Raw genomic sequence first — 15,419 nt, 5'->3', positions numbered from 1 at the left:
GTCATTCTCACGCATTTGTGCAAAGAGGCTGTTATTGGTAGAGTGACATTTCTTTCATTTATTTTTTTTATGTCTGAGATTTTACTTATCACTTTGTGTTAGACGAGGACGCTGAAATGCCGTTTACTGTTATTGCGCAAAATTTCGACTCGCAGATTTTTATTTGACTCGCTAGAATCTTGCGTGTGAGCCTGAGATTAATCCATCAGTATTCAAGATGCTGTCCGTCATTTTGACCCATAAAAACAAGCAAGAAACTCAGCTTAAACCATCTTCTCATGGTATATCTCTCCCTCTGTCTCTGCATGCGCATAGAAGAAAGAGAGGGAGGGAGAGGACAGCGCTCGCAGCCATGTGAGAGTGAAAAATGGCTTTTAATGCAAAAATAACAAACACTTTTAAAAGTATTTGGTATATGAGGGAAGATGCATTAGTGATTTTAATTCTGATGGTAGGCTGCAATTATAAGTTCAAAACGTATAGATCATTAGATCAGCTGTCCAAATGTGCCCAAGTAATCATTCGCAAGAAGTAATTTTCTCTTGCAAATGAGAGTAAAAGGCTTGGACTGTAGAGCCCTGATTATTGTAAATATTCACAAAATGTACTGTATCCTAACTGTGTAAATTAAATAGTATTTGTCATTATTATCTTTACTAAAATACAAATATCTGGGAACCTAATGCCATATGGGGGTCCCGGACGCCCCCAGCTCCCCCACAATTTGAGCACTGGTAAAAACTCTGCCATTATGGGGACCAGCCCAAGATTCCAACAATGAAAACAGGGTAATAAAGATACTGAATAATGTCTTAATGAAAATGTAAAAATGCAGAAATGTTTGTCTTTGGGTTTGATTTAGGGAACAAACAAATACCTTTAGCACAGTATAAAAACAACTGAAGTCAATAGAAAGTCCCCACAGAGATGTCAAATCAAAAAGTGTGTGCAAGAATTTCTGCATCTACCTGTCTGTATCAGGATTGTTCTTTGTCACTTTGTCAGCATAACATGTGTTTCTGTGGGTATGTGGTTGACATATCTCCTCTGTATTCTAATCTTTGTTTTGTGTGGATTGGCTGGCAAAAAAATAAATATTGTGAGAGAACGAGAGAAAAAGAGACATTTTTTTTTATCTCAGAGGAGATAGCAGTCAAAATGAGACAAACTCATCTTCAGCATCAATAAGTTCTTCCTCTCTCTCCCAAAGCAATGAAGGGAATGAGGTCAAAGAGACGAAAAGACAAGGTGAGGGAGAGATGCAGCAGAAGTGGAGGAAAGCGGAAAGGCATTACAGGGTTAAATTCTGGGGGCGATGCGAGTAAATCAGAAAATAAGTTTTGGGATATCTTGAAGACGAAAGTAGAGTGTGGGGGGAGTGGGGAAAAGAGAGGGATGTGACACATTTAGGTCACAGTGATGTAATGGCCATTCAGCTGTACAAGTGACAGAAACCACAGGGAAGAGGAGGGGGGAAGGATCTAGTAGTGGACACAAGTTAAAGAGGATTGAGCTTCCAGCAAATCATACAGAATTCAAGAAAATTTTGGATTGGCAGAAGTCGTGTTGAGAGAGTGATGGACAGGGTTTGTTTTATTTGAGTGCAATTATATAATTGATAGATGTTTTGCAGATGTTCTGTGCTGTAATTTTAAGAGTCAGCGTAGGTGTTTTATAGATTTGGTGCAATATACGCAATCACATTCACCGGCTGACTGATTTTAACTTCCCTTGCATGCTTTGTCTCCTGTATTTCAAGCACATAATCAAAAATGAAAAAATTATGGGAATTCTGATTAAAGGTTATATGCATCATTTTTTGACTTATGAAAAAAAAAAAACGTTCTCCTATCCCAGCTTAATATGCAGAGACAACTGCAAGTAACCCATTTGTAGGCTGATTTCCTTGAAAAACTTAAACACATTTGCGCTATCAAAACAATCTGTTTGAACATACCAACCAGGGGTACGTTTCCCATACAATGAAGTTATTCACCACTTAACCACCATAGTATGATGCATTGTTGGAGAAATTAACTAGATAGTTACAACTGTTTCCCAGAACCGTAGAAACTATGTCGCCAACCATCTTTCGAAACATTTGTTCAGCAACATAGAGCTTTCGTTAATGGCGTTATGCAGGGGGTGTAGTAATCATATGTGTGGCTATTTAATTATAAAAGCTAATTTACACGTACTCCAGTAAGCTGTTTAATGTGTGAACATATATATCTATATATATATATATATATATATATATATATATATATATATATATATATATATATATATCTATATATATATATATTATTAGAAACAATAAAAATATATATATACAGTGTTGGGGAGTAGCGGTATACATGTAATGGGATTACGTATTTAAAATACAAAATATAAGTAACTGTATTCCACTACAGTTACAATTTAAATCATTGTTAATTAGAATACAGTTACATTCAAAAAGTATTTTGATTACCCAAGAGATTACTTTGCTTTTTATTGTCATTTGTTTCATTTAATATTTAGTCCTTTCAGATGGAAAACATTTAATGATGTGATCCAAAGTGCATTTGAACAGCGGTGAAACACTTTCTTATGATGTGTTACATTCATACGAGCAGACAGAGAAGTAAGCTTGAAGTAAGTTTGGAGCAGAAGAAATAGAAATAAATCTTGTGAAAATTGTCATCTTTATGCTGAGCTAAAATGCTATTTCTAGCCATTTTACATTCACATGTTACCAGGCAAGATCGTATTTTTATTATCAAGAAAATTCATGTTGGATCATAATTAATTTTTTCTAGTAAGACGTTTGATATTAGGGCAAAAATCGTATTCTTGATTAAAATTTATTTTATAGTTTTCCTGTAAAAATATCTAAAAATCTAAAGATATTTAGGTTTGTCAGAGAATGTATTTTTAACGTGTGTATTTTGTCTTGCTGTACAGAGTTTTTATAGTCAAAACAAGTGAAAAAAATGTACCAGTGTAGAAGAAGTAATCCAAAGTATTTTGAATGTTACTGATCTTGAGTAATCTCAGTAGATTAATATAGTTAAAGTATATTGAAAAATATTAATATATATATATATATATATATATATATATATATATATATATATATATATATATATATATATATAAAATATATAATTAGTTTGAGAGTGCAAGGAGACTGACGAGATCATTCACAGTACGTCATGGAAGTGGTCGGTCGCTGCGGAACTCTTTTGCCAGTTTGTTTGCCGGGATACTCTTATTGGTGGAGAATATTTCTTCAGGATTATGGGTAGTATAGTTTTTCACTAGTCCAACGAGGACTAATTGCTTCAGCAGAAGCATGTATAAGGTCTGTCTTTAACAGTTTATAAGTCATCGTTAATAATCAATTCCACTATGAATTGGACTTTTTGTTCCGGAACTAGATTGTTCCGCTGTACACCCTTTAGAGTCTTCAAAATGCATAAATGTAATGTAATATAAAGTAAATAAGTTATGAGAAGAAATATTTATAGAGCTGTTCAATCATGATGTCAATTTGTAGGGGAAACTGTAAGTCTAATTTGCCATGGGTTCCCTCTGAATTTTGCTATGGGGTTTTATAATAAAATTATATACATAAGGTCTAGCATAAACATTAGTTGATGATTTTGTTCTACAGCATAAATTACACACTTTCGTACCTCAAATGTGAATTTTGTGTTATTTTTTGTGTAATGGTTGCTTAAAAATTCATGTTTGAGGTACAAAAATATGTTATTTACCACATGTCGTCAAGTAAAGATTGCCACAGACATTATTTGAGGCCTATTGAAAACCCCATTATAAAAACCCACAGGAAAATCCAGAGGGAACCCAAGGCGAATAACTTCCGGGTATTTGGACTACAACCTGAACAGCTCTATGGAAAATTTTTTGGACAAATGTGCAGGTTTTAGCAAGAATCAAATCCCCAAAAGACCTGTCAGCTCTTTTTCTTTGCCCTTAGTTGTCCTTCAAGATCATAGTGGTTAAAGCACAACTGAGCATATGAAGCAATTTCACCTGCACATCCACACTTTGCTTTCATAGTGGACGGTGGAAAGTTTAGTGTCTTTTTATTCACTTTTGCCTAATGCACATTTCAAATGTCACAGTTACAGAATCTTATAAAATATGGGAATAATTCACTCATTTTGTTCAATATTATGGTGTTTATAAAGGCAGTATGAGTCATTCCCACTCTTGAAATACTGATATACTTGGTAGCAAGCCTGAAGGGAGGAGTGACATTGACTTCCTATGAGATTCATATAGTCTGCGCCTCTGTGTTGCCAAGACTATTCAGATAGTATAAAGACAGTGCAGTGACATTTTACATTTTCATATAAATCAGTACAGTATGATTCTCTGAAGTAAATGAAACTAAAATGTAACTGGTGACCACTAGGCTGTTTGTAGTGTGATGCAGAGAACAACTTGATTGACTCCTTGTTTTCATTACATTATGCATTATATTGGAACTTGTCCCATGCCTATTAAATATGTTTAGGTATTGAGCCAACATATTGTCCACCATGAACAAAATTGATGAACGTACTGTAAGTTTTAGCCACTTCACAGTGAATAAAAATGATGTGTATTGTCTGTATTTGCTTATTACTGTCTATTCATATGCTGGTTAATCAGTACCTTAATACTACAACAATAACTGAAAATCTTCAGTTGTTATTGTCAGGTTCAATATCTTGTTTTATGTGGAAAAAAGCCCCGCCAAAATAATTCCCAATTTATGTTTGTTGAAATATATTTTTTGTGAACAACAGAGAAATTCACTTTGTTTGCAATCATGATTATATGGTTTAATAACAAATCATCAGCTATCAAACTTTCAGTCTCCAGTTTAGCTAATGCCAAACAATTCAATCAGCGAAAAACAGTTGTGCAATGCCACGAGCCTGCAGAGCATTATTAGGACATAATTCCACATTAAATGCCATAATAATGGATTTTACATAGGTGTCCTTTGATGATTTCAACATAGTGGTCTGAGATGCACGGCCCAGAGAATGACCAAATAAGTGCATACCTGTATATTTCCCTTTTGTGAGGCTACAAACTGAGTTTGTTATTGTGTAAGATAGTGTGTTTATGTGTTTGTATTTGTGCATCTGTGTGCTTTAGTAAGAATGCCGCAAGCCAAATTAAGGGAATAAGAGCAACTAAGAGAGGGAGAGAGAGAGGAAATTGAGAGAGAGAGAAATTGGGTCAGCGATCTAAATATCAAGTACAATGTCAACGGCAAATTATACTCTTAAGTGAGGTCTCTCATCTCTCTCTGCCCATTTGCTTTTACAGTTTCCCTTCATTTGCATCTTTTTTTAATGGTCATGTTTAAGTATTGTTCATTTTTAGTTCATGTTAACTAATGTTGCTAACTAATGTTAACAAATGGAACCTCATTGTAAAGTGTTACCAATATGACTAAGTCAAGATCCTTGAGTCTCAAGAATTTGCATTTTTGGTGGATTTGGTGAAGTTAGCTGGGAACAACATAGTCAATCCAGCCCTTTTTGCATGTGATAGATAACAGCATACTGTAAACAACATTCTGAAGAAATATTTCAAGCATTTATTGGCAGCACATTAATTTCGTCATCTTGGAAGCGCATAACCTTTCATTCTCAACTTGGGATATTGTAGCATGTCCTGTAGCATTTCAATTTCCTAGATATATTTTGAGACATTGTTCATGAGATGGCATGTACATTTCAGAGATACAAAAGACTACATTTTTGAATGTTCTGAAATGCCAGATGTACAGGTATGTGTCATAAGAAAACATTTTGTATCATCAGCCGATCAACAGCTCCGGCATTATGGTTTCACACCACAGGGATAAACGTGCATTTATTTTGGTGGCTATGTTATAGGGATATTTCACCCAAAAATTACAATTCTCTGATCATTTACTCACCTTCATGACATCCATGATGACTTTCTTTCTTCTACAGAACACAAACAAAGATTTTCCGAAGAATATCTCAGCTCTAACAATGCAATGAATGGTGACCAAATCTCTAAAAGCTCCAGATAGGAGATAAAATCATAAAAGTAATGCATATGACTCCAGTGATTTAATCAATGTCTTCTGAAGTGATCCAGTTGGTTTTTGATGAGAAAACACCAAAATATAACTTTGCCAAGGAGACTGCTGTCAAGATATAAAGTGAAAAAGGAGAAAGATTGGTCTTTTCTCACCCAAAATCAACTGGATCATTTCAGAAGACATTGATTAAATCACTGCAGTCTGATGGATTATGTTTATGCTGACTTTTTCTCCTTTTTGGAGCTATAATAAATGTATAATAAATGTTAAGTATTTAATTCAAATGAATGAAGAATATGAACTTTAAAAACTGCCACTACATTTAATATCATTTACAGTATATCATTCACTTGCATTGTAAAAACCATTTAGCAGAGTTTAGTTTGCAGCATTAACAATGCACCTATTCTGAATAGTATATAGCCCTTTGAATATTTAAATAGCCCTAGGTATACTTCCATGTTGATGTGAATGATCAGCGTCGGCATACAGTCGAACGTGAGCCTGTCAAAATATACTCCATATAACTGTGCACACATGCACTTGGTTTGGCACATGTGCACTATGACTGCTTTGAGACACCAGACTTTTTCTTCAGGAGTTTAGACCCATAAAGATGTCTTTATATTCCTTCAGAATCTAGATATACAAATGCAAGTATCTCCACACCTCCTCACACACATGCACTCTTGACTTGCACATCCGCTATTGTAGATTTACCTTCATCTCCTGATGTTTAGCTGTGATTACATCTTCTGCTAGTGCTTCTTTGTGACATCAATGGCTAATGTAAGTGTTAACACTTTGTGAACCTACACTTTGTGCGTTCATGTCAGGGTTCTGCCCTTAGTTTAGTTTTTTTTTCCCCCCTTTGTGGCAGAGCCCTTACATGTATGTGTTCCATGTCTGTTTTAAGTCTTGTGTCTGGATTCAGCAACTTCGGTTGGTTTGATTTATTTACTCTGTGGCTTAGTCCAGGCACTTGTGTTTTGTCTCATGCTGTGTGAATGCACTTGAGTTTGTGTTTTCTAATTCCCTTGTGCATTCGTATCTTTCTTCAGTGATAATTCTGCCCTCTCGTTTGCCTTGTTACCTGTCTGATTATTAGTTGATTGTTCCCACCTGTTATTCCTTGTTATCTCCTTTTTTTCTTCCTATATAACCTCACTGTGTTTTCTGTCCCATGCAAGTTCGTTGTGGATGTTCCTGTGAATGTTTCTCTGTCAGGTGTCTGTTAGTCGGTTCCTGTCTGTCCCAGCTCTGTCTCCAGCCCAGCCAGTCTTCCCTTCGCCTGTTGAGTTTTCCCCTACGGAGTACTTTTTGTTTGTTTTCTGTTATTTTGTTAATAATATTTTATTAAAAAAACTTTTTAATAAAAGTCCTTATTCGCCATCCTGCATTTGGGTCGTCTCTACTCTGGCAATCCTTGACAGTTCAAAGGTGCACTCTGCTGATGACAAGATTTGCATCATGCGTCCTCCACGTCTGACTGTCACGTTCACTGTTGTCTTTTGGTTTTGTATTGTTATTTTGAAGTTTAGTTTAGTTCCTGTTTCCTGTTTTGGTTTTTGTAGTCCTTTGTAGTTTATTTTATTCTGTCATGTTCACTGTTGTCTTTTGTTTTGTGTTTTTATGTTGAAGTTTAGTTCAGTTCCTGTTTTGGTTTTTGTAGTTTCTTTTATTCTGTCATGTTCACTGTTGTCTTTTGTTTTGTGCTGTCATTTTGAAGTTTAGTTTAGTTCCTGTTTCCTGTTTGGTCTTTGTAGTCCTCTGTAGTTTCTTTTTATGATTGGTGTTCCCCTGATTGCTTCTCCTTCCCTGATTGTTTCCCCCAGGTGTTCCTCATTCCCTTGTTTGTTCCTCTGAGATTTAAACCCTGGTTCTTTGTTCAGTCCTTGTCGATCGTTGTTTGAATGTTGATGTTTGTTCATGTTCGCTGCTCCTGTATCTTGTTCGCTCGAGGTCTCCCCGTGTTTTAGTTTCCTTTTCCTATTGTGGACCTTTTATTTTTCCCGTGTTTGTACAGTTATTATTTGTTCATTAATAAAGCCGCAATTGGATCCACACCTCCCATCTGCCTTCTCCTCCTTCCACACAAGCCTTACAGAACGATCGACCACAAATGGATCCAGCGGTCCAGCAGGCTAACTACCGGCTGCTCAGCCTGAGGCAGGAAGGCCGACCTATAGAGGACCACGTCCGCGACTTCATTGGACTGGCGAGTGTCACGGACTTCCCTGAATCCTCCCTTGTGGCCTTCTTCAGGGGTAATCTGGACGGTTCGCTTAAGGAGCGGTTACCACCGGCGACACGCGGTTGGACTCTCCAGGCATTCGTGGAGGAGACCTTGCTCGCCATTCACTGTGGGTGTGGCTGAGGAGGACCCAACCTCTCCTCCCACTGTGGTGACTCTCCAGTCGTCCGTGGCGCTTCCTGTCATGCCTGCCCCACCTGCCAGCGAGCCAACCCCCATGCCTGTCGTTCCCCATGAGCCTGCACAGTCCACTTCATCTGCCCGGAGGAGGAAGAGAAGACGGGCTTCCGCCTCCCGGCCCTCGCCTGCCACGGTCAGCGAGCCAGAGCCCACGCCTGCCACGGTCAGCGAGCCAGAGCCCACGCCTGCCACGGTCAGCGAGCCAGAGCCCACGCCTGCCACGGTCAGCGAGCCAGAGCCCACGTCAGCCACGGTCAGCGAGCCTGAGCCCTTGCCAGCCACGGCTAGCGAGCCTGAAGCCACGCCGACCAGGAACAGTGTACCAGCGCATACCACGGTCAACCAGCCAGAGCCTGTCGCCTCAGAGGTCAGTGAGCCAGAGCCTGTCGCCTCAGAGGTCAGTGAGCCAGTGCCTGTCGCCTCAGAGGTCAGTGAGCCAGTGCCTGTAGCCTCGACCGTCCCAGAGCCAGCGCCAGTAGCCTCGACCGTCCCAGAGCCAGCGCCAGTAGCCTCGACCGTCCCAGAGCCAGCGCCAGTAGCCTCGACCGTCCCAGAGCCAGCGCCAGTAGCCGTGACCGTCCAAGAGCCAGCAGCCGTGACCGTCCAAGAGCCAGCGCCAGCAGCCGGGACCGTCCAAGAGCCAGCGCAGTAGTCGTGCCCGTCCTAGAGCCAGCGCATCTCGAGCCTCCTAGGGCTCCTCCTCTCAAGTCTCTCGAGTCTTCCAGGGCTCCTCCTCCCGAGCCTCCTAGGGCTCCACCTCTCCAGTCTCTCGAGTCTTCCAGGGCTCCTCCTCCCGAGCCTCCCAGGGCTCCGCCTCAAGTCTCTCGAGTCTTCCAGGGCTCCCCCTCCCGAGCCTCCCAGGGCTCTGCCTCTCCAGTCTCTCGAGTCTTCCAGGGCTCCTCCTCCCGAGCCTCCCAGGGCTCCGCCTCAAGTCTCTCGAGTCTTCCAGGGCTCCCCCTCCCGAGCCTCCCAGGGCTCTGCCTCTCAAGTCTCCCGAGCCTCCCAGGGCTCCACCCCTCGAGTCTTCCAGGGCTCCGCCTCTCAAGTCTCCCGAGCCTTCCAGGGCTCCGCCTCCTGAGCCTCCCAGGGCTCCGCCTCAAGCCTCTCGAGCCTCCCAGGGCTCCGCCTCTCAAGCCTCCCAGGGCTCTGCCTCTCGAGCCTCTCGAGCCTCCCAGGGCTCCGCCTCTCGAGCCTTCCAGGGCTCTGCCTCTCGAGCCTCTCGAGCCACCCAGGGCTCCGCCTTCGGAGCCTCCTTCGGCTCTGCTCCCAGAGACTCCCGAGCCTCCTACGGCTCCGCCTCCCGAGCCTCCTATGGCTCTGCTCCCAGAGACTCCAGAACCTTCTAGGGCTCCGCCTCTGAAACCTCCTACGGCGCCCCCTCCCTCGGCTCTGCCCCAGAGCCTTCCAGGTCTCCACCTCTGAAACCTCCTACGGCGCCACCTCCCTCGGCTCCGCCTCCAGAGCCCACCAGGTCTCCGCCTCTGAAACCTCCTACGGCGCCACCTCCCTCGGCTCCGCCTCCAGAGCCTTCTTCGCCCTCACCTCCATCGGCTCTGCCTCCTGAACCTCCCTCGGTCCCACCTCCAGAACCTCCTTCAGTCCCACCTCCTGAGCCTCCCTCGGCTCCGCCTCCGGAGCCTTCCAGGTCTCCGCCTCTTAAGCCTCCTACGGCGCCACCTTCCTCTGCCCCCCCCTCCTGAGCCTTCCTCGGCTCAGCCTCTGAAACCTCCTACGGCGCCACCTCCCTCGGCTCCGCCCCCAGAGCCTTCCAGGTCTCCGCCTCTGAAACCTCCTACGGCGCCACCTCCCTCGGCTCCGCCTCCAGAGCCCACCAGGTCTCCGCCTCTGAAACCTCCTACGGCGCCACCTACGGAGCCTTCCAGGTCTCCGCCTCTTAAGCCACCTACGGCGCCACCTTCCTCTGCCCCGCCTCCTGAGCCTTCCTCGGCTCAGCCTCCAGAGCCTCCCACGGCTCCGTCTCCTGGGCCTCCCGAGCCATCCTCGGCTCCGCCTTCCTCAACCCCGTCTCCTAGGCCTTCCTCGGCTCCGCCTCCTGAGGTACCCTTTGCTGCGCCTCCTGAACTTCCCTTGGCTCCGCCTTCAGAGCCTTCTTCACCCTCGCCACCTTCGGCTCCGCCTCCTGAACCTCCCTCGGTTCCGCCTCCGGAGTCTCCTTCAGCTCCACCTCCTGAGCCCCCCTCGGCTCCGCCTCCAGTGGCTCCCCCAGCTCCGCCTTCTGAGCCTTCTGCGCCATCGCCTCCCTTGGCTCCGCCCAACACTGTTCCGCCTCCTGACCCACCCGAGGCCTTACTGCCTGAGTCTGCCACGGCTCTGCCTGTCTCTGCTCCGCCCCCAGGGTCTCCGGCGTCCTTGTCTACGCCTCCTTCGGCGCCGCCACCCAAGGCCACGACTGCTCCGCCTCAGAAGTCCACCTTGGCTCCGCCAGCTTCCCCAGTGGCCACTCCTCCTCCCAGGCCCCCTGAACTGGCCCTTGCCCAGTGGCCGCCACCTAGACCACCTAAACCCATCCCTGTCCTGTGGCCGCCTCCCAGACCTCCTGAACTGGTCTTTGCCTTGTGGCCGCCTCCCTGGCCTCCTAAACCTGTCCCAACCCAGCGGACGCCCCCCAGACCTCCTGAACCGGTCTTTGCCTTGTGGCCACCTCCCTGGTCTCCTGGACCTGTCCCTGCCCGGTGGACGCCCCCCAGGCCACCTGGCCCCGTCTCTCGCCCCCATGGACTGCCTGCCTGCCCCCTCAGCCTCCGTGGACTGTCTCAGTGTCCCTTGTGCCCCCGTGGCCTGCCTAATTGCCCATTATGCCCCTATGGACTGCCTGATTGCCCCTTACGCCCCCATGGACTGCCTAATTGCCCCTTGTGCCTCCTTGGACTGTCCCTGTGCCCCTTGTGCCCCCATTTGTCTGTCTGTTTTCCCCATTTTCTAGCCCCTCTCTCCCTGAAAATTTTTTTATTTTTTCTATTTTCTTGTTTCTTAGGACCGTCTGGAATCCGGTCCTTTTGAGGGGGGATTCTGTCACGTTCACTGTTGTCTTTTGGTTTTGTACTGTTATTTTGAAGTTTAGTTTAGTTCCTGTGTCCTGTTTTGGTTTTTGTAGTCCTTTTGTAGTTTCTTTTATTCTGTCATGTTCACTGTTGTCTTTTGTTTTGTGTTTTTATGTTGAAGTTTAGTTCAGTTCCTGTTTTGGTTTTTGTAGTTTCTTTTATTCTGTCATGTTCACTGTTGTCTTTTGTTTTGTGCTGTCATTTTGAAGTTTAGTTCCTGTTTCCTGTTTGGTCTTTGTAGTCCTCTGTAGTTTCTTTTTATGATTGGTGTTCCCCTGATTGCTTCTACTTCCCTGATTGTTTCCCCCAGGTGTCCATCATTTCCTTGTTTGTTCCTCTTGTATTTAAACCCTGGTTCTTTGTTCAGTCCTTGTCGATCGTTGTTTGAATGTTGATGTTTGTTCATGGTCGCTGCTCCTGTATCTTGTTTGCTCGAGGTCTCCCCGTGTTTTAGTTTCCTTTTCCCATTGTGGACCTTTTATTTTTCCCGTGTTTGTACAGTTATTATTTGTTCATTAATAAAGCCGCGATTGGATCCACACCTCCCGTCTGCCTTCTCCTCCTTCCACACAAGCGTTACACTGACAGAAGTATTCTTTAGGCTTAACATTGCACTTTATCTGCCTGAGGAAAGCAGGCCGAAAAATTCATTTTATTAAAAAGAGATGTTTTGTACATTTTCTATTGATCATGGCAGCAGTAATTCACCAAATAATGATCAAACAATGTAGAAGAGCATTATAACCTGTCATATATCCAGGTGTGCAAAATAGTCAAGAGCATTCTTTTACTTTTATTCCTCCCTCAATGTGAAGAATGACTTTATCTTCTGTGCAGCACCTTTCATGCAGCAGAAACATTGTCAGTGTGAAAGCACAATGTGAGCCTGTTGTTGCAATTTTGCTGCTTATGCATTATGAAACAGGCCTTATTCTACACTGTAAAAAAATAATTGATAAACAAATGTAAAAAATCAAGGCAACATGATACAGTAAGATTGAGTTCTCTCAACAACTGTCCTAATAATTTCCTCAGTTACATTGCTTTGTTTAATCAACATGAATATTTTTTTTCACTATAATGCAAAAATTGTAGTTGAGAGAACTACTAATCTTGTTCAGCCAACTATCAACTATCAAATTCGCAATACGAGAACTTTCATTTAGTTACCTTTTTAATAATTTTTACATGACCTTAACTGCAATCTTTGCTTTTGAAAAGAGGTATATAAACACACAAAAGACCTCAACCCTTAACACACAAACCTCAATAATGGTAACAATCAACAAACCTCATTAAAGGGTTTGTTCACCCAAAAATAAAAATGATCCCATAATTTACTCACCCTCAAGCCATCCTAGGTGTATATGACTTTCTTCTTTCAGTCAAACACATATGGAGTTATATTAAAAAATATCCTGGCTCTTCCCAGCTTTATAATGGGAGTAAATGGTACCTTAGATTTTGAAGTGCAAAAATGCACATCCATCACTCCCATTATAAAGCTTGGAAGAGCCAGGATATTTTTTAATATAACTCCATTTGTGTTTGACTGAAAGAAGAAAGTCATATACATGAGTTTTCATGCTGAGAAATTGCAAAACTGCAAAATAGTTTAAAAGGGAATTGTTCATTCAGACATCATATGTTAGGCTAGTTGGGGCAACATTTGGGGGAATACTGTTGGTCTAACATGTGTTTTTATGTAGATGAATGTAATTCACATTTCGTAGTATCCATGGCTCCAAAAAAAAAAAAAAACATAAGCCAGATACAAAGCAATTAAATTTTTTTCACTATATGTCATTTCACTGGAACTATTTTATTAAGAAATCTGGGCCAGTTAATAATGAATGACTAAAATTTATGACATTTTTTTAATGAGGAAACTAGATGCTTAGTGGCCAAAAACTGGCCACAAGAGACGGAAACGAGACGAGTGAATGGGGAGTGTGAATCAGAGAAGAAATGTTAAAAGGTGTAGGAGATGTCTGAGGAGAGTGGAAGTTTTGTAGCTAAAGTCTGTCTTTTGTCACAACCATATGTGAACACAATAGATAATATAACCCAACTACATGAAAGAAGGATGGATGACACTCTCCTCTTTTTCTCTCACTATGCCCTCACTAAGCCTTTCTCACTTCTCACCACAGTGTTTAGGAGTGAATATCAAATCTGACAGACAGTGAGAACATAAAAATCCTTTTAGCTTTCTGAAAATGTAAATCTCTTTCTCTCTCTCCCTCTGTTCTGTATGTCACTCTCTGTATCTCTCTCTCTCCCTCTGTCTGTTCATTGAAGTTATACTGAAAATGTGTTAGACTTGTATGACCTGTCTATTCACACAGGGCAGAGGACTTGTGAGCTAATGAAGCAATGAAACAGCAACTCTGAACTCTATCAACTGCAATTATGTTCAAGTGTCACATGCTTTTAATGACAAACCATCTCAGTGTACATTTACAGTTTTACTACCATCAGTAGTGTTATAATGTCAGCTCTTCTGTGTCTCAGCAATGATATAGTGTGAAAAACCTTATGTACTCAAACATAATGTGGATTTTGCAAACATATTTATTTGCAGGTTTACTTTTATATACATCATATTGTGTTTGTTGTGGTTTGTTTTGTGGCCACACAATTGAAAGGGTAAAGAGTCAATGAAACTCTCCAACAGTTTTTCATTGCTGAACTTCAAGCTGGGTCACAATCGATCTCCAATAAAAGGTTGGTATGTTTCGCAGCTGCTGGGCATATAATTTTTACCAATCGCAACAGTCCAATAAAGCAACCGATGAAGCAGGAGAAACATTGGGGTCTGGAGGCTGTTAAAGAGACTCAAATTAACAGCCAATCAGAAGTCGCAGTGAGCATTTACGTATATATCATTGATCTTTATGAAAAGAGATGGCCAGTGGTTCAGACAGTTTCAGATCCATTACAAAGTAGTGTTTCATGTAGCGCATTTCAAATGTAGAAGCCCTTTCCATCCTGTCAGGATGACAACAATCTGACTAAGAGATTTCCTTCTCACAATGTTTTCAGTCATTGTATACTAAGTAATAATACATCCGAATAAATAAATACTACTTAATTACATAATTTGTTTGGAGGATGATTTAGTCCTATGTCTATTTTTCCGGTAAGCCGATAAAATGATGTTTTTAAGTGCTTGACAGTACAATACAACATGCATTATTTAATTTGCACTCACTAATTGTGTGTGTGAACCAAATTGTTTTTCCGATGCAACAGTTTGTTTCATTTGCCACTCACTGCATCCAATTGGACAATTATACACCCCTTCTGTGCTTTTCATTTGATCAGCACCCAGTTCTATTGGAATTGACAGAATTCCAAAGTAGGAATCTGACACTTTCCAAACAGTTTGAGTGCATCATGTGCCATGATTGTAATCTGGTTCTTTTCTCTTTTTTCAAAAGCATGCCCGATTGGGTTCTATAAAGCAGTTGCAGGCTCAGTTTCGTGCACAGAGTGTCTGGCTAACAGCAGAACCAGTTCAGAAGGCTCTAAACTTTGCGAATGTCGGAGTGGATACTACCGAGCACAAACTGATGCTAATACCACTGCCTGCACAAGTAAGAGACCAACCAGCTAAATGCAAGAATTTGTGACTAATTATTTATTAGAAGACAATGGATATACAATTCTCATAACCATTCGTGTGGCCAGAATTTTGGCTTTAGCAATAAAATCTGCATCATGAACCACCAACTTAGACAGGAAAAGTCCAAATTTACTCCCAGAAGTTGTGTAAAGTCAGCCAATCAGGTTTGAACTGTTGATTTCAGCTAGCTCTTACCATTTTATGGGT

General features: G+C 42.3%; 1 protein-coding gene across 1 annotated transcript in view; it reads left to right on the top strand.

Moving 5' to 3' along the window:
- Window positions 1–15,419, top strand: part of ephb6 (eph receptor B6) — an 84,153-nt gene that overhangs the window by 51,127 nt on the left and 17,607 nt on the right. Inside the window, exon 6 of the mRNA XM_052143344.1 lies at window positions 15,028–15,183. Within this exon, the coding sequence (XP_051999304.1) occupies window positions 15,028–15,183 (156 nt within the window). The remainder of the gene's footprint in view (window positions 1–15,027; window positions 15,184–15,419) is intronic.

The sequence above is a fragment of the Xyrauchen texanus genome, chromosome 15 (genome assembly GCF_025860055.1).
Source record: "Xyrauchen texanus isolate HMW12.3.18 chromosome 15, RBS_HiC_50CHRs, whole genome shotgun sequence".
Taxonomy (NCBI): domain Eukaryota; kingdom Metazoa; phylum Chordata; class Actinopteri; order Cypriniformes; family Catostomidae; genus Xyrauchen; species Xyrauchen texanus.
This window is presented reverse-complemented; position numbering and strand designations above follow the sequence as displayed.